Below are 27,300 nucleotides of genomic sequence, written 5' to 3' on the forward strand. Positions count from 1 at the left end.
CTTATAAAGTCTAAAGATAAAATGTTTTTACATCTTATAAACTCTTTTTTAAAAAAATTAACTTCTCTAACTTTTTTGGAAACATCTATAAGCTTTATAAGGATTCATGCACACATTCTCTCTCTTTCACTCACTCACTCGCACACTCTCTCTCTAGGATATTAAAAAAATTTATTACTTTTTTTTTGCATTTGGAAAAAAATGCTTTGTTATTTAATAATAAATTATTATAGTTAACATAAAATAATCCTATTGAAATTATATTTACTGAAAAAATATAAATTCAAGATATTATAAATTATACGATTAGAAATAGTCATTGATAAAGAAAATATCAATTATATATTTATGTTAATATTCAATTAGAAAAAAAATAGGTAATAATTCATCATTATTAAATTCTTATTTGGAGTTAAATTAATGCGAACTATTTATGAAAGTATTTTAAAAATATTTAAATCAACTTATTTGATTCTAATTGTATCATGTCTTTTTTGGTTATTTTACCAATAAAAGATGTCATTATGCCAATCATCCTATAATTTTATAAGATGTGAAAATATATTATAAGTTTTAACATCTTATTTTATTCAAACAGTTTAAAAAAGTTTATTTTTAGATCCAAACATCTTATAAGTTCCTAAAACATCTTATAAGATATTTTTGGAGCTTATAAAATATTTTCAAAAAAATTAGCCAAAAATTCTCTAAATCTAAGTGCAAGTTGCAGACACACATATATATATATGTATGTATAATTAACATTATTTGTTGGGATCTTTATAATTATTGCAGGTTTTGAGCTTCTTATAATTAACCCTTTAATTTCAGACAAGATGAGATTGAAAGAAGCGGTGGAATCATCACTTTTTGCAAATGCCCACCCAACCCAACCCCCATTCTTCAACCCTTTCATATCATTTACTTTTAGGAGTTTGATTGGATCCAAACCTAAAAAAGTCAAAAAGATTTCTACATCAAGAGTGGTGGGCTTTCTTTGATATTTCAAAAACTTGAACTTTAGAGTATAGATTTTTTTTCTTAACAAGTTGCTTTTTAGCAAAGGTAAGAGTTCTTAAAGTGCTTGGTTTAGATACTATGAACTCTTTTTAAGATTCATACACTAGAAATCGTGTATTTAGGTGATATAAATTCAAATATCATAAACAATAAACAATAAGATACTCCGCAGTCCGCACATTAGAAATAAGCCAACTCCGAGGTATTCTAAGAGCAACACAATTCACAACAGATAAAATCAACAGTGTTGCACATGTTAATATTTATCTTGTCTGCTTCTCATATAAAATAAATTGTATTATCGAATTATGTATATTTACTACTTACTATGATAAGAAATATTCTATAATCATTAAAAGTGACTGACAAGATCATCAAGAACATCGTTAATCGACACATGTTGTTTCATTATGTCAAATTCACCTCAAACCTAACTTGAATAGTAGTGGTGCTTGACATCCCTTATAGATTATGATAAACTATGACAAGAAAGTGGATATGCAACACTAGGGGCATGATATGTATATCTCATGGTACCCACTATTTGAGCACTTTTGTTCTTTATAATTGGTACACACATTTTCTTTTATGTGTCACTTTTGAGTAGTGTTTTTCCAAATATGGAAATTGAGGGGGCTAATTGCAATTTTATGTAATGTTTAGAATTTAGAAAGAAGCATTTTGTGAGGCAAAAGATGACTCAAAGTGTCATGTCAACATACTTTCATGTATCTTTATGTATGAACTTTAGTTGGTTGAAGCCATTATGCCACTTATCATGTCAAAGTATTGGGAAATTCATTGAACCTCATTCACATAATGTTTTAGGATTCTACTAAGTTTGCTCATTACAAGACAAGAAAAAGATTAAAGGGTTGTTTGCGATAGCTTTTATTTTTGTGGTAGAAATAAATCGTAAAAAAGTTCTAAGTTAATCGGCAGTAAAAATTGTTGGATGTTTAAAAAAAAGTTAAAAATAAAAAAAAAGTTGAAGTTATAGTGTTTGAAAAAAAATCTTAATATTTAGTATTTTAATAGTAAGCTGATTATAATTTTTTACTTAAATCAATTTAATTTCAAAGGTAAAGTACAACAACCTTCCATGAGGTTTTGCATAGTTACAAATACCTACTCGTTGTTTCAAAATTACCAATACTTTCCTGATTTTAACAGTTGTTTAACAATTAGCCTAATCCGTTAGGTCTCCATTCATTTTCTGTAGTGAACTGATTAAAATGCCCTTATAGATTAAAAATTATAATTTTTTATTTATTTAAAATTTTTTCTAATGGACTAAGTGGACAATTTTTTATAATTTTCAAAATTTTTCCATCCATCTTGTTCAATTTTTTTTATAAGTTTTTAATTTTAAAAAAATACAGTAAGCACAAAGTTGAAATTGATGATTCAACTTTCATATAATTGTATATTTCCTTATAATGTACTTAATTATCCAACCTATATAATTATATGTGCGCGCACACACACACTAACTAGATGTACGTAATATGTATCATAAGACTTAACTTAAAAGTATTCCCTGTATATTTTATAGATTCATGCGTACTTACATATGTATAGAATGTCAATTTCTATGAAAGAAGAATGAAAAACACTTAGGTGTACCAATCTTGTAAGCCCTCACTTGAAAATTTGATGTAATTACACGTAAACTCCCTGTGGTTTAAAAAATTACATTCAATACCCTTAATATTTATTTTCGTCTGACAAATAGTTACTTATGTTTGTTAAAATTTATAAATCTACTGATATTAGCAACAAACATATTATATAAAGAAATTCATAGTTACTTCCGATTGATTTATTACTGACTTATTGCAGATTAAACACTACTTGTCAGATCACCTCACAACCCTTATACATCTTCGCCCTTATAAGAGTAATTTGATCAGAAAAGATTTGTTTGACCTGCAATAAGTCAGTAATAAGTCTATTAGGGTAAATATAAATTTGTTCAATATTTTTGTTAACATCAATAGATTGTGTGAATTTTGACTAGTAAATGGATTTATTCGTTAGACGAAAATAAACGTTAGGAGTAGTAGATGCAATTTTTCAAGAGATTTACATGTAATTACACTAAATTTTATGAAAAAACAATATAATTATCCCTATATATTTTTACCCCAAGGCGTTGACTATGCTATTTTAGAGTATGCATAAAAATAAAAAGAAATGAAACTTACAGGAAATGTTTTGTTCCCTCATTACTATACTTATCATCTTCAATGAGAAATGTATTAGATTGAAACGTAGACAAAGTAAAACAAATTCTTGATAGAGAATTGAGAAAGAAGGAAAAATGGATTGGTGGGAGAGGAGATTTTGATAATATATCTTATTTTTGGCATACTTTTTAAAGCTGCATTTGGATTAATTGATTTGGGATTAGAGATTTCAAATCCCTAATAGGGATTTGTTTGAAATTTTTTAAATTCAAAGTATTTTAAATCACTTTCATTTTAGATCATGTTTTGTGGAATATTCACGAATTTTAAATTCTTTTATTATGAAATTATTTATAATTCTTTGTTTAAATTAAAATCCTTTCATTCAAATATAACATAATGCAGCTCCGAAAAATTTCAAGTTGGATTATTCATTACAATTTTATATTATACTTTATATTGCTTATATATACATATGTTATGTATAAAATCTTTCTTTGAATATACGAGGGATGTGGCAATCATTGCTTTAAACTTTTAATTAAAAATAAAGAATTATTTTTTTTAAGAGTTGCTTTTGAGCAAAGGTAGAATCAATAATGTATTAGGTTTAGATAGTATAAAATATGTTCAAAATCATACACTAAATTCGAGTTTAATCTATAATAAAAAAATATATTTTTTTCTTTTCGAAACTGAAATGTTTTAAAAGTAAAAGACAAAATACTATGTACTATAGATAAACCAAAGTTTAGGTGTCTATGAGCTACGCAACTTATAAAAGAGAAAAACGAGAACTCTGCACTAACTTTAATTTACACTGTCAAAAGATAATCATATTAAGAGCCCATATAGTGAAATCAAGTGCATTGACTATTTATTATGATAAGGAGTTGTCTCTTATTATTAAGAGACATGAAAAGACAATAATAAACATAAACATCCACGCATATTATAATTTCATAATGCGGAATTGCCCCAAACCTAACTTGAATAATTGTGGCACTTTACACCTCTTATATACATATATATATATATATATATATATATATGTATTATGATAGGAAAAGAAAGCAAATATGCAACACTAGGGGCATGATTTATATGTTTCATGGTGCCCACTATTTGGAAAAACTTCTTTTTTATATATAATTAATTGGTGCAAATATTTTTTTTATTACTATGAAAAAGCAGATTTATTATGATGGATCTTTGTGACGGTCTGAAAAGGTTGGAATTGAGATAAATTTTGTTAATAGTTTGGGACGAATAGCTTTGATTATCACATGATTATCGCAGACCCTATCCCTAAATATTGATGAAATATTTGTAACTGTCTCCAAGTCACAAAATCTCATCGCAAATCTAGGCGTGATTTTTTGGTGGAACATATTTTCATTGCGAACTATCGTTCACAATCTTGGTTGATGAAAGATTAATGCAAGATATATATTTAAAATAAAAAAACAAAATATTGAAATTACGTTGTCTATCAAGGAATCCATACATACACACATTTAAGAATTAAAAAATGATACTTTTAATTCTATAAGTATGAAGGGTGACAATTTTAGTTTTGAACGAATCTATTTTTGTATTTTTTTTCTTGTAATCTTAAAAATTTCACACATTAAGGGTAAAAATGATCGAAATTCGCTAAAATGACTGAAAAACTACATATCCAATTAAGTTGGTCATGTAAGCATGTTTTTACTAAATATCTAACTACAACACGATCTTTGTGACAAATGGTAATCGAAAATGTTATGCCAACTTTAATAAATTCAAAAAGTACTTACGTGGAGAAAATAATATTCATGCCTACTAACATATGTATACGATGTAATGTCCTATAAAAGAAGAATGAGTTTTATTTTCTTGGAAAGATAAAGTATATATAATTGTTCATATACATATATATATATATTATTTTTAAGAAATATATATTATGTTTGTTCCAAATTGTTTATAATTATTCTATGCTGACTAGAGTATGCATAAATGAACGATAAACTTGATATAATTTTCTTTTAATTTTTCATTATTACTACTTATCATCTTTATTAAAAATTGTTACAATAACGTAAAACAAACTCTTAATTAGCAGAGTAGAAAATAACGTTTAGAGATTTAAGAAAGAGAAGGAAAGGTGGATATTGGTGATGGAATACATTATCTTTGCCATATTCCTCATCCTCATTTTGAGAAAATTTTAAATCGGATTTATTAGTTTTAAGCTTTTATTGCATCTCATATTAATATATATATATATATATATGCCGCATATATAATTCTTTTTTACTATACAAGTGATATGGATTTTGTACGCAATTCGTACATTAGAAAAAAAATAACTATTTACTATAGTTTTAATAGTTATAGACTAAAAGTCATGGCAAATAATTTTTATTGACCACGATTAAATAAAATCGATATAAAAATATAGATTTTTCACCAAGAAAAGTTATTTGTCATGACTAAGAGTCATAATAAAAATATATGCCATGACTTTTAGCCATGACAAATGGTTTAACCACCCTAACAGATACCATGATCAACAACTGTTGCATGACCATGGTCAATGATTATTTGCTATAATTATTTTATTTTTGACCATAACAATTAATCATGATTAACTGTTATATTTTTTGTAGTGATATATGAATCATAATATAAGATGCAAATATGAATCCACAGTAAAAGATCCAAATTAAAGTGAATAATTCTTATAATAGTGGGAGTTAAAGTATAGCAAATGGTTTGAATTATTACATATTAATGTTGAAAATTTTTGGTATTTCATATATATATATATATATATATGATTCATATAATTAGGAATTTAACTTTGCCTACTCATGCATGAGATTGTAAATTCATATTATTTGGACTGCAACGATCATTAAAAAATTTTAGATAGTTGAGATTTTTTAAAACGTCATTTTTTATACCAAATTCTCTTCCAAGTAAAAGTTTTGCAATGTTATCACACCTACCCTGCATTTACTCGCCATCTACTCTCAAATTACGTCAATTATCATGGGATCCACAATAAATCAATCTTGACAACATGATGGAGTAATTTAAGAATTTTTTCATTTCATTTTTAGTATTTTTCACATATGAATTATATATATATATATATGCATACGCAATCCTACATATATACAAAACACAAAAATATAACTCGCATGATAGGCACACAATATTTGATTAGGAAGGATAAATATTTCACGAGTAAATTAACGCCATTTTTTTTTTAGTAATAGACAAATGAGAAAATGACTTCAAAAGCATCTTACAAAAGCCAACTAAAATAAGTTAAAGACGGCAGATTAGGCTCAAAAGATAAGGTTTTTAAGACAACCATGATACAATCTACACAATACTAAATGTGTTTTTTACTTAATTGTTTTGCAAGATATATGTATTTACATATCTACTCTTTTGTGAATAAAAACAAATATGTTTCTTATGTCGATAGTGATGCTGATAGCATTCGAAGAAGCTAATCAAGGGGATCATATATTAGCATAGATCTACTATTACTAGTTGATATTATTCGTCGTATTATACTTCACATATTTCTTGTACATTTGAAAAAAAACTTTTTATATACATTATGTGAAATTTAATACAAAATGCACTACTTATTTATATATATTTACCTATTTTAATAGAAATTATCTTATTTTTCCTTGTTTTCTGAAAAGACAATATATAAATTTTATCTTTAACGTTATATCATAGTTACCAAATATAGAGTAAAACGTAAATAATTTACATAAAAGCGATACTTACCCATTGATTCTTTATATTTACTACAAATACTTTTAACTTTTACCTACTTTTTTTACATTTTGATTTACTATTATATGTAAGAGTCTCGTGTTGATATTCTATTATGTTCCCTAGCTAGCTCGGCTTGGGTCTCCAAATTTTATATTGTGAATGCTATACATTAGTCCTAATTTTTCAATCTTAGTATACTTTGGAGACCACAATAATTAATGTTCACTTTATGCCTTATGCCCATTTTTCAGAAGTTTACGGTGAAAAACATTTATGGTAAATTGTGCACATTTATGTTTTTATATATAGAAAAATAATCAGCATTCATATTGCTCATAATGTGACACTGAAATTTGTCCAAACCTTTCGTAACAATATGAGTAATAACAAGGGTAAATTATAAGTTTGTTGTTATTTGAAAAGTTACAAAAATACTAGTCGCAAATGACAAATAACTATGTAGCTACTATACGGTAAGATGAAAAATATAGCTTTACCATTTCTGAGTTTAAAAAAAAATATTTAAAAACATATTTACAAAAATTGAGAGTGGTAACTAAATAATCCACAGGATATATTAGTCCATAAAAGTATTTTAGAAAATTTTTAAAAATATATAAAATTATAATTCATAATCCAAAATGATATTTTGGACAGCTCACCATAAAATTGAAAGAAAACCTAATGCAGGCTAAACGTTGAAATCAACTTGGTGAAAGGGACAATATTTAACAACGATAAGGTATTTATAATTATATCAAATTTAAAGAATTATGCGGATACAAAAAAACTCAACGGTTATAAAACTACACACGCATCATACGCATACAAGGTTCATCAGAAATCTTTAAGTGGACGAACATCATATTTTGTGGTAGTAAGCATTTACTTCAAAGTACATTCTTTTTTTAGAAATGATTACTTTTATTTCATTTTCTTCTTATTTTGATCAAACGGTGCGGCCACAAATATAAATAGATCAATTTATGTATTCGGTCAAACTCATTAATAAGAGGTATCGATAATATAACAAGTTGTATTAAAGTACAGTTCAATTTAATTATAAATTATAAAAATAATTAAGTAATATCAGTGGAAAATATGGGGCCATGTCTAATCATGTTCCAAAGATTGGAGATTGATTATTTAAATTATCTTGTAACAAATAAGGTTCTCCATATGTTGTCCAATTAGACAACAATGTCAGTTGATTATTCACATAACCATTTCCTTTTCATGTGATGGTCTTTTCTTTATTTATATTTCACTATCAACTTGCAACTAATCCTTAATTATTTTATAATCATCGTACCGTATTGGCTGTCGTGCTTCGAATCAATTCATGTAGCTTGCCCTAATGGTGGACTCAAGTCTAACTATGTTTGATTAAGAAGGACGTTAAGTATACGTGCAAGAATAAGAATGTATAGATCTTAATTATCCGTCCGATCGATATATCAATTTCGAGAAATTTCACAAGATTAACTTGGAAAAGATGATTTTATTTGGATAACCTAATCCATGGAGTTCACATCAATAAGTTGTTGCTCGAATAGCGAGAAACTCTAATTCGAATTAATTTCCATCAAGTTAAAATTGATAATAATACACTTATCGTATTATTGACGTACGACTTAAAACGAGTGATTGGTCATATAGCAAGTACAATTAATAACCTTATAGCATGATTGATGTAGTATGGTCAAATCTGATTTGGGGTCCATAAATAAGAAATTATTAGTTAGAGTCCTATGAATATGAGGAAAATTCAGTGCCGTCCATGTGAATTTGTACCCACATGAACTGTGAATTATTGAATTAATACATGATGATGATATCATATGTGATCTACGATTGATTATAACCCTTGCACATAATTGTACAACCTTTAATATATATATATATATATATATCTCGATTGATGAAAGTTTTCAAGTTATTAATTATGCTATTTTCATCATTTTTCCGACAAGTTTTCATCTAGACGAAATTAAATTTAATAAAAGAACATGTGAAGGACATATGAAATTAAAATAATGAATTACATTATTGGTTTACATATTTGAAATAAAAATATTTAATCATTTTAACACAAACAATTGAATATTACAAAGAACAATGCTGCCCAAATTCCATCATGGAAAACCAATTACGTACAACTTTTAAATTCCAATAATTTGTAAAATATTAAATTTGTACTTTTCTTGATATCCACATTAAGAATATTAAATTTGTACTTTTCTTGATATTAACATTAAGAAATTTGGGAAAATAAAATAAAATTGAACTTAGTGTTTGTTGGGTAGCTCTAGCATGATAATTCTCATGCCTATTATCTTGTCCATTATGAAACTATATACAACCCTAAAATAATTTATTATATTTTTTTCATCGATTAAATCATGGAACCAATTAGCTAAAACGTCAAAACTAAGTATTTTTTAAATTAAAAAAAATTCAATATATTCTTTTTTTTTTAGAAAAATATAATTTTGGTACTTTATCAATTCGACTAATATATATATATATATATATGTATATATATTATTTAATCATTACAGCAACTAATGTAATTAATTTTCTATGTGTTTGTCCTAAGTATTTGTCCTTGCAACCACAATTTTATATTTTCAACTTTTTTAGTACTGCTTAAATTGAATTATAGCAAGTATAGGTAGCTTTTTTAGTTTTCAATTATATATTTAATCCCTATTCGACTCTACGATCGACAAGTCTAAACCTGTATTTTAGTACAAATGCAATTTTTTCGTAATGTTTGGTGCCCATTTCAATAATCACGTTTATGATTAAGAGGGTCTTTGAGCTTATAAGCTCGTTAAAAATATCTTATAAAATAATTGAGAGTTCATAAGATACTATAAAAATATTTGGTAAATATTTTAAAATAAGAGATTATAAGCCCTTTAAAAAAGAATAAAGAGTTGTCAACTTATTTTTGAGATCTTAATAAATTTGACAAATTTGATTGTCTTATAAGCTCCATAATCTTATTTTAATCAAATACTTCATAAATTTATTTTTATAATAAAATTTTAATATCTTATAAGATGCACGACCTCAACATAGACCCTCTAAATACCATTAAAATCACGTTTTAATAAAAGTTACAGTTTTTAATTTCACTGTCGTTATGTCTTACAAAATTATTCGTTATCCCCCATTCTATAATGTTAAAATTTCTTTATTAAGTGCAATATGTATCTACATAATTAATTATGGAATTTGTGAATCTAAAAGTTATAATTATTTTTTTAAAATTTTAATTAATTTAAAATTAATTTTGCTTTTAAAAAAAAAGAAAAAAAGGAAAAATGAAGAGATATACGCCGGTTATTCATTGGGCCACGTTGCATCCGAGGTCTAAAGGCGATTTTCGATGAAAAGAGACAACACTCACGGAGAAGATTCGGATAAACCATTGAGGATTCGCCACGTGTACCTTCCACTCCCATTTGAAAACTTCTTGAATTTAGAGAAAATTCCCTTCTTTTTTTTTTTTTTTAATTTATGATGATGACCATACTCCCAAATTAAATTTGATTTGATTGAACTCAAGTCAATAATAATAGATAAATGAATTTAAATTTATTACATGCTTCACTTAGATTCTAAAATAAATAGTTAATTAATAAGACAAACCGCATTTATATTTTCTTAATTTATTTATTCTGTTCAGAAAATTGAGCCCGTTGCCAATTTATTTTATATAATTAAAATAAAAGTTCAATAATAATTTTATGACATAAATTAACAAAAGAATATGAAACTAATTTAAAGAAATATATTTTCTATTTTTCTTGAAAGTTGAATGCTAAAATTATATTTTTAGATAATTTTGAATCATATCAAATGTGTTAGCATTTATTAAAATTTGTTATATAATTGCTCCGGCATCTATCTGTACATTAATTTCGATCCAATCCAAACTGCACTGCATTTATGATAATTATCCTAAATTTATATTCGGAATCTGAGTAGGAGGAATTATGGAATAGAGAAAATAAATGTAAAATAAAATTAAGAAAAGAATGAAATTAAATAAGTATGTAAATAAACATTGAATTTTAAATAATAAATAATAATGGAATGGAATAGTCAATTTTTAAATTGTAGAAGTTAAAAAAATATTAGGAGCATATAGAATGAATTAATAATAATCAATTTCGATCATTGGAAGATAAATATTTTCTTAATTATCATTATAAAAAATCAAATACTTTTTCAGAAGAAAATATTGCAAAAAGAAGGTAAATAGCTAATTATTTATTTCCATATTATCTTTTTTATTTTTAATTTATTGGAAATAATTATCTTTAATTCTTTTTTTGGAAATTTCATTATTATTATTATTTAATTAATTTCCAGCATGACATTGTACGGCCTCCACGTTTCCGAGAGCCTTTGCCTCATGGTATAAAAGGCCACACGCTCTGTTCCTTCCACCATCCATTCATTCACCTTTTCTTCCATTGTATTTGAGATCAGTAGGAGATCACCAATGTCGGCCTCCGGCGAGTCTCCGTCCGCCGCCGTGAGCAGTGGCGGAAGCTGCGGCGGCGGCGGTGGGGTGGGAGAGTTTATGTTGTTTGGGGTGAGAGTGAAAGTCGATCCCATGAGGAAGTGCGTCAGTATGAATAACCTATCTGAATATGAGCCTGTTAGTAACACTAGCAATCCGAGTGACAACAGTGGGACTGAGTTGCCGAAGGCGGCGGCGGAGGGTGGTGTAGCCGCCGGCTACGCATCCGCTGATGACGCAGTCCCGCAACCGTCGAACGGGAGTCGCGAGCGTAAGCGAGGTCAGATCTCCGATCATCTTTTTTGCGTTAGAAGTTCTTCAACTTTATTGGCGGAATTGCTTTTTGGTTGACTAACTAATGATCTGATTATGGAAGTTTTTATTTGTATTTTTTAATTATTATTAATTTCAATCTTTTTATGGTTCGGCAAATTCTATGAATACGAAGTGATTTATATGCTGGAACAGCAAAAACTAACATGCGAATTTGTCCTGGATTTTTCTATCTCTGAGGACTTATTTGATATGCACTATATTGATTTGTATACTTTCACTTAAAAATATTCAATGAAGGTCTGTTACTTTTGTTTCTGAAAGTAATTTGTTGAGAGAGTCAACAATAGTATACGTGCTAAGAGGAAGAAAAACCATCCTTTGTTGAACATCTTGCTTTTCCAGATTCATTGGTTTTTTGGGTTGGTTATCGATTTTAATCCACTTTCTATTGGTTTGGATTTGTTTTCAGGAGTTCCATGGACAGAGGAAGAGCACAAGCTATTTCTGCTTGGATTGCAGAAGGTGGGGAAAGGAGACTGGAGAGGAATCTCTAGAAATTATGTAAAGACTCGCACACCAACCCAAGTTGCTAGCCATGCTCAGAAATACTTCCTCCGCCGGAGTAACCTTAATCGTCGCCGTCGTCGTTCTAGCCTCTTTGACATCACCACTGATTCTGTAAATCTTTTATTGGTTGCGTTATGCCTCTGGCTTTTCTGTGCATAATTCATATTAAAGAAGTGGTTGGATCTTATTTTTGAACTTCTTGTTGGTTCATGAATGTAAAGCTGTTTTATTTGATTCATAAAGCAAATGCGGCATATATTCATTCCATTAGTTGGCTATAGACATTTTCTGAAAATAGGTCCGAGCAGCACCCCTCTTGTTACTTCTGAGAGCCGCAAAATTCCCTTTTTTGGTCAAAAGTAAAGATTGAACTTTCTGGGTGCTGAGCAATTTGTTTTTGTTTTGTTACTTTGATTGATTTAACCAACATTATATTTAGGGATTTGTGGATTGTATATTATATTTCAAGAATCTGTTCCAATATAGCGCAAACTAATGTTTCTAGTTTTTTCTTGGATGTGGTCAGGTTACTGCATTGCCAATGGAAGAGGGCAAATATCAGAAAGACAGCTCTACTCCGCCAGCCCTTCAGCCAACCACCATGCCTCTGCCTGTAAATTCCAATATCAATGGATTCTCGGTTATGCCCTTCCCGGCGACTGGTGGCCCTGTTCTATTACCAATGCAAGGTGTGAATCCTATGGAAAACCTGATACAAAATGACCGAGTGAACAATCCATCAGCACTGCTTGTTCATCCAGTTCCTATCCTTCCTATGCCGACTTCCTCAACAATGGTGGATCTTAACTTAAACCATCAAGTGCCTCTTGACCCATCACCATTGTCTTTGAGGCTGTCATTGTCATCAGGTCACGATCAGTCATCAAGAAGGGACTTATCTTTCCAGGTGTTCTCAAGCTTCAAGAATGGAGATAGCATCATCAGTGTTGCTTGAGGAAGAAATCTTGAAAATGAATAAAACCCGAAAAAAGAGGGTCCATCATCACTAGAGAGATTTAATTAAGAAAATAGAGATATTAGATTATGAAATATAGAATTAGACAATTAGCTTGACTAAAAATTCCATCTATGCATTGTACAGACCGGAGAAATATCATGCATGCTGTGTTGTTCTCCTTGTTTTATGCTAGAATTTCAGATTCTTGCTTGTTTTTTGTCTCTTTGCCCTCTGTGGTTGGCAATAAAAATAGATGAATTATTTATGCCCTCTCATCTGTTGCTTTTTATTTGTCTAGTTGTGTCCACAGCCTTGAATTTATGCATCAATCTTGTGGGATATTCTTCTTTATGAATGTGGTCTAGGCTTGGTGCCACTCTGGGAGATTTTTCTTCATATATATGAATGTGGATGAAATTAGGTACCCATCCATCTCATTAATTGCTATGATAAGTTGAGTGGGACTTTTAGTTCCTTTCTGTGGCATTCATAACAACTTACATTTTATCCTAAGATTTGTTTCGGATAAGCAGATAATGCTTTTTTGTGGTGCATTTGCATTTATACTCTCAATTTACTGCAGATAACAAAGATATCACTGCTTATCCTCAGCAGGCAGTTGGACGACTTTATCTATTTATTTATTGAATTTAAACATGGGTTTTAAATTTTTGGCCCAATTTCATCTCTAATTATCTTAATTCTTCAGGGAAAAAAATTAAAGAAATATTGTACATGAATAATTGTAATTATTCAATATGTAAGAGAGTCCTGTGATAACAAATTGTTTTCAAGTTGATATCAGCATAGATTTTGAACATGAATTGCAAATTGCTTGTGAGTTACATCATTCCACAACTTTTGTATAATGTAATTAGGTCACAGGGTACCCTATATAGTTAATCATATGTTGCACCCTTGCTGTTTGAAGTGTAGAAAAGAGGTAAATATTGTCGTTGGATAAGTTAAATTATTGTTAATGAGTTGGATTGTTTGGTGGAGTTGTTAGTATTAGGTTGTTCTTCAATACATTAATAATCAATCACTACAATATAGATTTTATACTTTCTGTTTTTCTTTTTCTTTTGTTTTTTCCTTCAAATAATCCATAATTTGAAAAGAGCACTCTTGGACGTAACTATATTTATAGTCTAAATACTAAGAAACATCTTAATATTATTATTAAGCAACAATATACAATATGTCTCAAATGAAGAACTTTGAGGGCGTTTGGCTAAACTCATTTGAAAAATCTTGTATGCTCATACATATTAGATGTTATTTTAAAAATAAATTTATAAAGTATTTGAATAAAATAAAATTATGCAGCTTATAGTATATTAGTAATATTAAATTTGTAATTAATTTGAAAGGCTTATTAGGACTTTTTAAATAAGTTAATAACTACTTGTTTTTATAGAACTTCTAAGCTACTAACATTTTGTTTTTAGAGTTTGTAGGCTCTATTTCTAAAAAATTTACCAAACAGTTTTAACATCGTATAATAAGATGTTCTAAAGAACTTGTAAGCTCATCCGACCAGTGAGCTCTATGCGATGCAACCACATTGAAGCTTTCTCATATACCCTGATCTTTTATTATAAAATGATACATCTCATATTTCATGTGTATGCGTATAAAAGTATTTTTTAAATATATAGATTATATAAACTTTATACACATAACACACACAGTGTGTATATATATATATATATATCAAATTAAGTATAAGATGTAATACCATTTTATGATAAAAGATCCAAACTACTTCGCCAACAAGACTTCCAATAGGATATGACTTGAATGGGAATGGGTAAAGGTTGAGGTAGTGATTGTGAACAAGATTCTTCCCATCTGCTTTCTTTTCAGACTTTACTATTACCCCAAATTTTTATGCTTCTCTCTATTTCTTCTTATTTTAATTTTATTTTCTTTACAAATTTTGAAATCATAAGTTCATCTCACAAAACTTTAAATAAGTGCCCTGTTTGTTCTTTATCTTTTTGGAGAGCAAAACGGTGAGACACATGTTATTAATAAAATCTAATTAACAATAAATGATCGACTATTATCAGCTTTTTTTTTTTTTTTAAGATTTCGGGTTCCCAAAATTTAGCTTAAAACAAAATATTTTAGTTATTTCTGTATTTTTATGTTTATGCTTTTTAACTTTAACAAAAATAAATAAATAAATAACATAGACGACTCTTCACAAGGCAGCTAAGACAATTGAAATGCATATTTTAAGTTCTTTACAGTGTGAATGAAAGGGATGAAGAAGAAGCAAAAATCAAGAAATTACATTGAAACCCAAGTATGACACAAAAACTCATTTTTTGCCCCAAAAATTGACCAAGCCAAGACAATTTCACCAGCTCACTGATTTATGCCAGTCCTTTACCAATGGGGGAAAAAAATAAATTTATATATTTTTCAAAGTAAAACACAACAACACAACCCCTCTCTCCCATGCAACCTATATGAATTGGCAAATGAAGAACAATATACAAATACAAAAAAGCAAAACGAAAACAGCCTCAACCGAAGACAAGGGCGCGGAAAAAATAGCCCTTCTCTGTCACTCAACACTATGATACAGGGGCCATGTTCAGCTCCAGTGGCCTCAAAGCTCCTTGTACAATCTCTTGAACTGACCTGTTTCGTCGGCAGACCTCTGACAATTCCTCAATTGGAATCATCAGGCCGTTTATAGCTGCACCAGCGGCTGCATCTGACAAAGCTTGCAAAAACCTTGACCTTTCCACCTCTGTGACAGCGTTGGATGGAATTAAGGAGACGCTCGCCTTTGCCCATTCTAACGCTTTTGCACCGTAGGCTCGAGTAAGAGCCAAAAGTGCGTATGTTACCTGGAGGAAAATGAAAAAAGAGGTTTCAGGATAATGAAAAAACCTAGCATCTTTCTGTGAAGCATTTGATGTGTCTGTCGTGAAGGGTTTAGAAATTCGGATAACCGTTTCTAGTCGAGAGCTTGGAAGTGCTCCTGTTAGAGCAGCTACAAGAATTCTGGTGATCACTGAGCCTCTAGGAATGATCACGTTGTCCCGGATGGATATGTAAGGCTTTCCCTGACTAGAATTTGCAAGATCAAAAACATCTGACAAGAAATTCAGTATGGAATTGGAGGCTTCCCTGCAGTGAAACGGTGAAGCTTCAGTTCTTTATTGTATTTAATTAAGATCATGTTTGTTATTTAGAGGAAGTATTCAGCTAATACAAAGTAAAGGTTTCAAGTAGTACTACATGGCTAGCCTCCATAAAATTTCACAACATTCTGAGGCTTGTCCACATGGAGCCGATTGGTGGGGGTGGGGGAGGCGGGAATGTGTTCAAGATCAAAGCGGATTATCAAGATTTAATAGAACAAAAAAACGCTTATTTCTTCTTTTTATCTTCTTTCACACTTTATTTTCTATTTTCCTTCACACTCTTAAGTTTCTTCCCTTTCTTTAATCTCTTTATATATTCCATTTTGTGTCTCCTGTCACATCTTTTTTCCTTTCCATTTATTTTTTATTTGCCTATATTGGTTCATCCATCACCACTGTTTCCCAACATAAACCCTCTTCCAACTACTGCAACCAGACCTCCCCGACAACTGTGCCATCCCACCACCAGCTCCACCAGTCTCATTATAGAAACATCAAAAACTCCTCCCTTTCTACAGATCAACCCCAGTTTCATTCGCACAATTCCTCAACCAGCACACCCTAAAAATTATTAAGCAAAAAGAAAGGCGATTTAAAATTTTGGAAACATGGATCATAAGGTCATATGAGTGACAGGTTTTACCAGGTCTGGTGGTTTTAGCTGGTTTGCCACAGGTCATATGAGTGAAAGATTTTAGAGTATTATCAGACTGGTCTCTGGTTCAGTTTAACCAGAAAAACCAGCAGTCCTGTCAATTTTTCAAAACACTGGCAGAGAACAATTTCAAAGAGATAGCTCTGTGTCAAAATATCCATTTCATTATTACCAGGAAATGGTTAGGCATAAGGATGAAAAATGTTCCTACTTCTGTAATCAATATGCCTTTCACCCAACTGAAGAAACAAAAAGACAATACCTAAGGCACTCAGACAGTCTGCCAACGATGAAAATGCCATTACATGAGGCAGTTCAATAATGCAAGTAGCAGGATAAGGACAGATAAAAGAATCTAATCTGTCGATTTCACCATTAGCACATAGCAGGATCTATCACATTTTCTATCTTTACTCATGCTGTATAAGAACTATATGCAAGTGGACAGGTTGCAGAAAACATTAAGAATATCAGGCACCAGCGGCATGAACATTACAACAGCATTCCTCGCCATAAAATTTTACAACACATACATATGGCCATGATGCTGCACCACAGGTGAATGTATATTTTTCCCACAACAAGTGTCAAACACACAGACCCACACAGTGAGAGAGAGAGAGGCTGGGAGAAAGAGATTGAACCTGTGCTGTACGGTGATGCCAATCATTGAACAGTCCACTAAACAAGGAAATACAGGAGATGGAAAAAATAATTGAGGACAATAACGTATACACCTTGACGCCAACAAAAAACAATCATCTACCAGGTCAGGTCGTGAAGTGAAGTCCTGTAAGAGGGAAATAGTATCAGAAAAACGATAATGTAGACAACTTGAGATTTATGAATTGAAGAGCACACCTGAATTTTTGTAAGCATAAACGTTGTGTGGTTGAAGAGAGATTCAATCAGGGTTTTCAAATAGTTTGTACAAGTTGGATCTGACCCAAATATCTACAAAAGAGGGTTTCGGTTACAGCTTTTAAGAGAGATATAAACTGAAAAAAAAAATATTATATTAATAAAGTAAAGCACCAGGAATAGGAACCTTAATAACTTCACTAGAGAGGTAAAGAAAACATGGCTGCTGATGCTGTTTGTATAATCCTTGTATCTCCTCGAGCATTGCACCAACTGTAACTCCCATAAGAGTTTTAGAGGTCCTCACCTACAAAGGCGACATTAAGTATCAGAAAAAGCACCTAATGAGCCCCCAGCTTCATGGCTTCCACAGATGATATAGCTGGGAAAATGTTGGGGTGCAGGGCTATTACAATTTGCATAATACAAACAATAGAAAGAAATTATGATAAAAACAATTATTTCTACAACTCCTACAGCTTTGGATTTAACTATGATGGAACTTTTAAAAGCCTTACTATCTAACTAAGAAAGAAGCAGAAAATAGAGGCAATCATAAAATTGGCGGCGTCAGATCACTAACGCAAAAAAGAAGAGAATACACCATACGGGAATCCCAGGACACCGTGTCACATAAACTGATATGAAATTATAAAGAATTTTATTAAAGAATTCTTTTAGTAATATCGTCGTGGGAAATCAAACAAAGTCATCTTAAATTGTGAAGTATACCACACCTAACATGAATGATTCCAAAAATTTGTATATCTTAAACCATGTCATCATGGGAAATCAAGCAAAGTCATCTTAGATTGTCAAGTATACAAAATGTAACATGAACAATTCCTACAATTTGTATATCTTAAACCATCATATTAGACAAGATTGGGCATGGACTAACCAACCAACCCGACTTTATCTGTCCGTCCAGATAATGATTTAGCCATTATCCCATCAAATATAGTGAACATGCCCACAGCAGATAATGTCTAAAATCACTTGTACAATTAACCAACAAGAACCTCTGAATAACTCAGCAGGCAAAGGTCACCGTTCAGCAAACTTACAGCATTTTTGCATGCTCGACAAAGAGATTCCATGGTCCGCATGTCCCAAGAACGACTGCAGCAAATAGCTCAATTTATCTAGGTTGAGTGTCCAATCTAACAGATAATTTCTATTAAAAAGCAGATCCAGCACTCACATATCAAAAATTGCTTTGAAGATGGACCACAGTCTTTGAACAGCATCTGCAACAGCTTCCGGATGATTTACATGTCTGAAACGGTTTGGTTGAATAATTGCAGTTATTTATTTAGCTTAATAAATAGGCATGATTAACAGAAAACTGATAGATAAACCTTAGTACCTAAATATATTTGCTAGTCGATCTATATGAACAGTTAGCTCACGAGCAGGCTTCTGCCCCAGCACTAGAGGACCTTGATTAATGATATCCTGTTGGTTGACCACATGAAATAATTAATTGATCCCCAAGTAATAAAGCCAAAAGTTCATAAAGAGAACACTAACCTGTAAAGGAGCAACAGCAGGCAAGCATAATGCCTCTAGAGCCTTCTTAGCATGCTCTGAAGGAAGTTCTGTGATAACCATACTGTGGAGATAGATTTTCCAACAAGTCAAGATAACATTGACTTTAAACTGTTCTCAAGGTTCCAGAAAATCACAAATACCTTAGAGCTTCGACTAGATGCAACGAGTCTTCAGCAGAGACCTTGAAGGGACCTTCTCCGATCACTGCCCTTTGGTATATCTGAAAGAGACCATCCAAGGATCCACACAGCTTTTTCTTGCAGTCTACAAGCAGAATCAATTATGTGAACCGTACTTCAGGGCATCGAGATACTTCTAATAAGAGTGCAGGTATTACATAGAATCATAGATAGCCACAGATAACGTAAGGAGCATAGTTTTGAGGTGAAAAACCAAACTAGTGAGTAAGATTCTCGACACGCATATATTAATCTTTGATCCAAGGAATTAAGAATAGAACAATAAAATAAGCCCTCTATTCAGAAAGAATTCCCACTGAATTTTTTAAGTATGAAAGAACATCAAATTCCTTGATTCTTTGCCATCTAACATACTACTATCATTTATCCACAACCACCCTATTAGTGTCATGACATTGTTGTACATATGCAGCATCTTCCATCACTTTATTTCAATATGGGTATAATAGGAGAGAACAAGTCTACTTTTGATGCAGGAAAGGACAATGATGACATCGGAAATAACAAGAAAATGGACCATAAACTTGAAATGAGAAGTTCAATAATATTGAAGAGACAGATATCACATTTGAAGTGGAAAAATATTACAGGTCAGAGAATAATAACTAGGATGAAGTAAGAGAAGTGCTCACCATCACATATATGACGAAACGCCAAAGCAGCAGCTGATGCAGTTTCCTCTGAAATACTCATGCCACTAACAAGAATATCTATGAGTGGAGGCAAGAACGAAAGCCCACTTGGTGCAGCATCAAGCCATTTTGAATAAGCTCCAATTATTAAGCACACTAAAGAAAGAGAATAAAGTCGAATAAATTGTAGCCAACTTGAAGAATCAGTCAAACACACTACTCTATGAAGAGCAAGCGACAGTTATCTCTTAAAAAAGGGACAAGAAATGGCCGCCATTGATTTGAGAAACAGACAAAACATTACCTGTCTGCAGGAGCTGCGGTTGATGAGGAAGTTTCGGGAGCAAGGACATGATCTAACCAAATCAAAACATGTGTGAGGTAGTTTTGAATTAGGTAATGCATTAAGCAATTAGAATAATACAAAAGGAAAACCAGCCACTGTCAAAGCAACAACTAAAAAGTTCTAGATTCTTCTGAAAGACGAAAGAAGAATGACAGAAGCATTGCACGCAGAGCTGGCAATAACAGAATTGCCACTTGATGGAACAGCACCAAGCAGAGCTGGCACTAGAAGTTGTAGCCTAACAGATTGGAGAATGTTCGAACCTGGGGCATCACTTCTCCTTCAGTATTAGATACAAAATCTGATATTGCTCGTATGCTATACAGGGCAGCTTCTGCTGGACGCCAATCAGTCTGCTGGCTATGTCCGCAATTACTAACAGCCTGTAATAACATTCAAATGAAGAGAATAAAATTATGGACCACAACTTTATAAACCAACAAGCCTCTAGAAGCAAGATCCCCCAAAATGAGGATCATGCTATGTTATTTGCAGCAAAACAAAAAATGAGAAAATATCTGAAGAACAATTGAAATTAAAGAGATGCAAGAAGGACACCCTAAAAGCCACCGGATTGTTTTACATTTTCCTCTCTAATCAAAAAAGAGAACTTCATGAAATCTTCAAGACTTATTTCTCCTCCACCATACCACAGACAGAGAGCTTCAACCAACAAAGTGCATCAATTTGTTACTAACAAAAACTTTGTACTACAATTAATGTGAAATTGGATACTAAGTCAGACTTTAATGTAATTATATAAAAGAGCACTCATGAGATTTCTATCTAATAAACTGTCATAATACAAGTTCCTCATATCCTCTTTCATGTTTAGCTGAGGCTCACATATAGATGGAGTGGATGCTAGCATCAGAGAGAGGTGAACAAGCCCAGGGAAAATGCCAATCAGAAGCCAACAAGCAACTATTCATAGTAAGAAATACAGCAAACAAACATTAATTCCATTGTGGGATCAATTGGACTTGAATAGAGTTACTCGTATTATTCTTTGGTGTTATTCCTTCTAATTGTGGAAAACAAAAATATTGAATGGCCAGGGTCCCAAAAATATTTTCCATATCCGTTTATGGGGCCTTGAATAATTAAATGCATTACATCTCACAATCACTTATTATATAAACCCAGTCTTTTGTCACCAAACTGAAACATATAAAGGATTGAGGTCCTGGAATGAAAGGTTTAAAGAGGTTACAAATGACATTTAGCCTATAATTATTAGTTCATTACATACCTTTTCATTTATCAATTGACAAGACAAATAAGTTCTGCATCATCAAAGATATAAACACACACCTCAATGAGCTTCATGTAAAGAATTCTTAGCGCAGCATCGCCGCCTAAAACCAGAGCTGCATCAATAAGGACATCGGCAACAGCTGCCATCATGACAGATTTCATCAGAAATCCACAGAATACCAGATCATGCAACAGGCAAGCCAAGACAGGTGTGTTTGAACAAATCACACAACAAAATTATTTTCATGGTCATATTAAGAAGACAATGCTTGAGCTGTTTCATGAAAATTTTGTATGTGGATATGAAAATGTCTATATAAGATATAGTTAAGACATGATCTATGAGGCAATACAGTAAGCTCTCCTGATTAACAGAAGAAATAACTTGATAATCTGGAATGATAAAGAAAAATTATTTGTGGTGAGATAATGTATTTAACAAAATTGTCATGAGTAATTCCTTCCTTTCGAGTTGGCTTTTGTTGCCACTACTATAAACACTGTGTCTTGAGGACTAGAATGAGAAGGAAGCCAATATATATTCCTAAATATACTAATCTGAAGTAGCAAATACCAGATGCTGCTACTTTCCGCAATTTTGAGTAAATTCTTCCTCACAACTTGTGTTGTTGCCCTTATTTGCAGACTTTAAGAATATTTATAGTCCAGTGATTTAACCCTCAGGTTCTGCTATGTAGTACCTTAGGTTCATTATCAATAACGTGATAAAAAGAAAAGGAGGGCCATTTGTTGTAGAGCTCAAATCTCCTTGTCTGCTGGCGAGCTCAGACTTCCTTTCTACATATATTTGCTAAATTAAGAACACATATATATGGATTCCATCAAAGTAAAGTAACCAACAGAGGTCAAAGATATCAGGTGAGAAAACAAGAATGAAAAGCTTTATCACTGTGTGTTCAGCCAAAAGAAGTTCTCGACATGCTTTGAAAATTTAGTAAAACATAGACACAGCATTTCATCTTTCACTGACTGAACTGTCTTTCAAGTCACCAAGCAGCAACAATTATTCACGAACAGTTTTCTAGTCACTACTTCAACTACAGCATTAAGGGAACTCAATCCACATCAGCAATTTCTTTACTGTCACAAAGACAAAACTGACTTCATTTTTGTTCTGTTTTAGGGATCAAATTAGATTAGAGAAGTTGTACAGGCAACTAGGAGACCAACTGCATAAAACTTGACCTAGAAACCCTAGAAATCCATTTTCTTAAGAAAGATTAGTTCACACGCTGCAGACTGCGTGTTATATATATGTAAGTGCTTCTTAAGTTGCATAACTTTCATAACATAAAAGAGTAAAGTATGGTCACTTGCAAAGATAAGATCAAAAGCATTTGCTGACTATAAAACATTTTAAAAGCTAATTTTCAAAACAAACATGAAATGAAACCATGAAGTTATTTTCCATAGATTTTTAGGTTTAATAGAATGCTAAAGACTAGCTTACATTCTAGACAATCACCTTAGGATCTCAAGAGGAGAGAAGCCATAAGAAATTAAGTAATAGTTCAGTAGACTAGTTTATTACACATTTCATCTGCTCACAAAAGTTCATCTACACATGAATTTATAGTTCCCTGTCACCTAAAAAGGACCTGAGTTATGGAACCAAAAGATAAAGTAATATCATTCAAGAAAAAGTTGAAACGTACAGTAGACCAACAATTATTTTATGAAATTTTCAAGTACCATATCTAGTCTGCTTAAAATCTTTCTGGTCCTCTCTTGAAAGATCTGCATAATCCTGGGGATACTCGACTTTCACGCTAACCTGAGACAAAAACAATTAGAGCTCATTTACTAAAATCCAGGCAGTCATTAAGAGTAAATGTACATCGCTTCCATTTACACTAGAACCCCACAATCACAACCATTCATGACAGTTATACACAATAAGCCAACGATCCTAATTGGCTCCAATGATTACAACAATATGAAAAATGAAGAGCTATCTACCAAAATTTAATGGAACCCAAAAGTCCATTTTTACATGAGAAGACCACAGAGACTAATTGGCCCTTTTTGGGTGGCATACAAATACAGAAAGAAAATGTTACACTTACTGTACAGAGCACTAACATATCCTTGTCACTTGTTCTTTCTAGCCCTATGTTGAGTCTGAGCGCTTTACTCCGGCTGCCCAAACTGAGTATTTACAACAACTTACTTTCTCCTAATTTGGATATATCTACACAACCAATCAGTTAAACCCTCTAGCTTCTTCTGTTTAACATCAATTAACTGCAAGCAAAAAAGAACTCACCCATGTCCAAAATCTTGGAATATATTTCTTCTCAAGAAAAGAGGAAGCAGCAGCAAGACATTAAGACAACCATTGTTTGATCTCACTTTATTATCAAAAAATAGGAATTTTATCAGTGTACTTATAAATTAATCTAAGCATAGGAAAATGTACAGAAGTTTCTATCTGTATTAGAATAAATTCAGACTGAATCCAGACCATGCACGCAAGTAAACAGCAAAAAGAGAAAAGCCTCACCAAGGAAACAAGTGATTCATATGATGAACGGAAAACCTGCAGTCGACGGGCTCTCTCAGCTTCAACAGATGCTTCACTACCATACGCTACATAAGAATCCCTGATCCATTAGAAATGTCAAGTCAACAGTTGATTGAGCACATATGCACGGGGCAGAAGTCAAAATAGTTTCACCTCTCAATCAACATAATTTGGAGATTATGCCAGAAGTTAAAGGTCATTGATGCAATATCAAATTCTGGATGTGAAGCAACTTCAAGTAGTGCTTGAACAATCAACATCGATTCATCAGAACCTGAAGACATAAGTCATTTTCACTTTAAGAAAAAACTGATGGTGACAATATAGTAAGCATTTCCACAAATCATGTTAGTTTCTACATGTATTTACATAAATGTCTTTACATACTGACGCTTATATATCACACCAAAAATCACGAACAATTAATTAAGACATATGGGACACTCTCCTTAAGGTTTACTACAATATCAAAGCAAATAAGTGAAAGGAAGGTTGCAAGACATGAGCCAACCAGTTGCAATCAATTCAACATATGCATCCCCCATGTCAGCAAATAAACGAGCAATGGCCTTCACATCCTCCTCGTCCTGAAAACAGATTAAACAAAAGTCAGGAATTGAAGAATCAATTACATAAGCTGAGGAAGAACTATCTTAAATAAAGAACTAAATGCACTTCACAAGTATCTTGCAACACAAGCCTGAAAATAAATCATGTCTCTAGCAAATTGGACCACAAGAATAAAAAATACAACAGTTTTAGCACACACAACAAACATAGTCCCTCGTCCTGTAAAACATAATTAAAGTCCATCATCAGCTTCCATCCAATAGAATGAGTAACAACATTAGGCTGTGCTATCTATCAAATTGCAAACATTTACATCCTCTTTAATACTTTAATTCACATTCTGATTACCTTTATGACATTTATGTCTAACATAATGCCCCCATCTTGAACAATTTCAAGAAACTATGTTAAAGGACCTCCAGAATCATTTTACAAAATCACCTGCTTTCTAGGGAGGGAATCATTGATCAGCAACTCCATCCCTTACATCATTGCCACATGTACATAATCATTTTTATAGTTCTTACCTCAGCAGGGAAAACGTTGAAAAAGGAGCATGGACATTATATTCTATAAAAAAAAGGTGCTCAGAAATTTGACAACATCAGGTTCATTATACAAGTATTTCGCAGAGAATTCTTTCAACAGCGAAATTTACCATTTACGGCCTGAGTAAAAAAAATTGATTGTACTACCAACTGAGCACCAAAGCATACCAACTTATTTACAAAGCTATTAGCATGAGAATAGCATCATCAAAGAATTCCATTCATTTCTCAGGCCATAGAGGCTTCTTTATCTTCAGCACGTGAAAAGAATAGAGGGAAGTGGTTTTTTCAAAAGGTACTTGGCTGATCAGTAGCCAATACCTATATTAGCAATCATCTTTGGCAATTGAAAAAACAAGATACAGAGATCATGCTCAAGGAAGATTTATCAATAAGCACTTATTGCAAGGAAAAAGAAAACAAAAAAAAAAGAGAGAATTTCAGGGACCTGCTAAAGTAATACCTTGGAAGGATCTCGAAGCTGCGGTTTCAGACTCATAATCCGAGGGACAATTACTTGAATCAAGGGCATTTGAACGACTGCATTGGAGTTTCTGACTGCTGTATAGTGTATTAATTCAGATATAACTGCAGAAAAGGCATGGAATAAAAGTAAGAATCATGAAAATTACTAGATTTCTCAGTATAGCTCCCCAATGGGGGAGCAATATGGAAGAAGAAACATGTGCATTATGCCTATATACTTCTAATAGTTTATGTGGTGACAAACTTGTGAAGGATCTTCAAGATCATATAACCAAATTTTACTTCCCTCAAGCTATTCTCTGTCACATGACCTATACATGATAAAACAGACATTGGGGCTATCCAAGTAAAAGGTAATACTCATATACTGCGGAAACAGAAAAAGATGGTATTTCTGTCTACTTTCATTAAATCCCATGAGAAAGAACATGAAAGCCACAAACATGAAATTGTGACACAACATAAAATAAGATAAAGAAAGGATTTAAATGTTTACAAACCATTAACTGATGCCTCAGAGAGTATGTCACTATTCAAGCTTGAGAGAGCTGTAAGCACTAGTGGATGTGAAGCAAGAGCTGAAGCAGGAATCCTGAAACCAATTGTTAAATAAGTTCAGAGTCCATCTTCACAGGAGCTGAAGAGTGATGTAAAAACAAAGTGCGCACACAAAATATAAAACAAGCATACATGGAAAAGTCAGTCGCATCTAATTTCGCCAAACCCAACTGGAAGCATTTTAAGTGGAGCTGTAGAGCCTATCGGGTTGTATTCAAAGAGAACTATGAAAACCACATGGTATTAAGCAACTACAATTAGGAGAGCTTTGGAGAGAATTGTCAAACAATTAGTATATGTTCTTTTGTTTTACTGTAGTCAATGCATCCCTTTCAGCAGAAACAAATGGATGAGCTCTCCGAGATTTTATAGCAGATCATTGCATTCTTCACATTCACCTTGAAGTATGATGATTCCCTATTTCAGGCATTTGGTCTGATCAAAAGAACAAAACTCCTCCAGTAACTAATGCCAATTAAAGTTCGATTGATGGTTGATGCCCTAAACACCATTCCTCTGACATCATAGAAACACAAGACTTCCATATTCGCGGGGGGGGGGGGGGGGGGGGGGGTTCTT

The 27,300-nt window shown here is 31.9% G+C and overlaps 2 protein-coding genes across 2 annotated transcripts in view; one reads left to right on the forward strand and one right to left on the reverse strand.

Annotated features, from left to right (window-relative positions):
• On the forward strand, positions 11,455-13,615 carry LOC105168737 (transcription factor MYB1R1-like). The gene is made up of 3 exons (XM_011088882.2): positions 11,455-11,821; positions 12,287-12,495; positions 12,911-13,615. The coding sequence occupies exons 1-3, from the start codon at positions 11,521-11,523 to the stop codon at positions 13,337-13,339; spliced, it is 939 nt and encodes a 312-aa protein (XP_011087184.1). The 5' UTR covers positions 11,455-11,520; the 3' UTR covers positions 13,340-13,615.
• The window catches only part of LOC105168738 (transportin MOS14), a 19,107-nt gene continuing 7,425 nt past the window's right edge, over positions 15,619-27,300 (reverse strand). The window contains exons 8-27 of the mRNA XM_011088883.2: positions 26,664-26,755; positions 26,141-26,265; positions 25,071-25,146; positions 24,713-24,833; positions 24,539-24,638; positions 23,728-23,809; positions 22,072-22,154; positions 21,021-21,140; positions 20,716-20,767; positions 20,412-20,567; positions 19,720-19,843; positions 19,559-19,640; positions 19,395-19,483; positions 19,230-19,304; positions 19,093-19,147; positions 18,213-18,332; positions 18,026-18,118; positions 17,809-17,954; positions 16,315-16,492; positions 15,619-16,209 (exon numbers count right to left, since the gene is read on the reverse strand). Coding sequence (XP_011087185.1) covers positions 15,931-16,209; positions 16,315-16,492; positions 17,809-17,954; positions 18,026-18,118; positions 18,213-18,332; positions 19,093-19,147; positions 19,230-19,304; positions 19,395-19,483; positions 19,559-19,640; positions 19,720-19,843; positions 20,412-20,567; positions 20,716-20,767; positions 21,021-21,140; positions 22,072-22,154; positions 23,728-23,809; positions 24,539-24,638; positions 24,713-24,833; positions 25,071-25,146; positions 26,141-26,265; positions 26,664-26,755 — 2,248 coding nt within the window. The 3' untranslated portion in view covers positions 15,619-15,930. The remainder of the gene's footprint in view (positions 16,210-16,314; positions 16,493-17,808; positions 17,955-18,025; positions 18,119-18,212; positions 18,333-19,092; positions 19,148-19,229; positions 19,305-19,394; positions 19,484-19,558; positions 19,641-19,719; positions 19,844-20,411; positions 20,568-20,715; positions 20,768-21,020; positions 21,141-22,071; positions 22,155-23,727; positions 23,810-24,538; positions 24,639-24,712; positions 24,834-25,070; positions 25,147-26,140; positions 26,266-26,663; positions 26,756-27,300) is intronic.

This window comes from Sesamum indicum, linkage group LG8, assembly GCF_000512975.1.
Source record: "Sesamum indicum cultivar Zhongzhi No. 13 linkage group LG8, S_indicum_v1.0, whole genome shotgun sequence".
NCBI lineage: Eukaryota > Viridiplantae > Streptophyta > Magnoliopsida > Lamiales > Pedaliaceae > Sesamum > Sesamum indicum.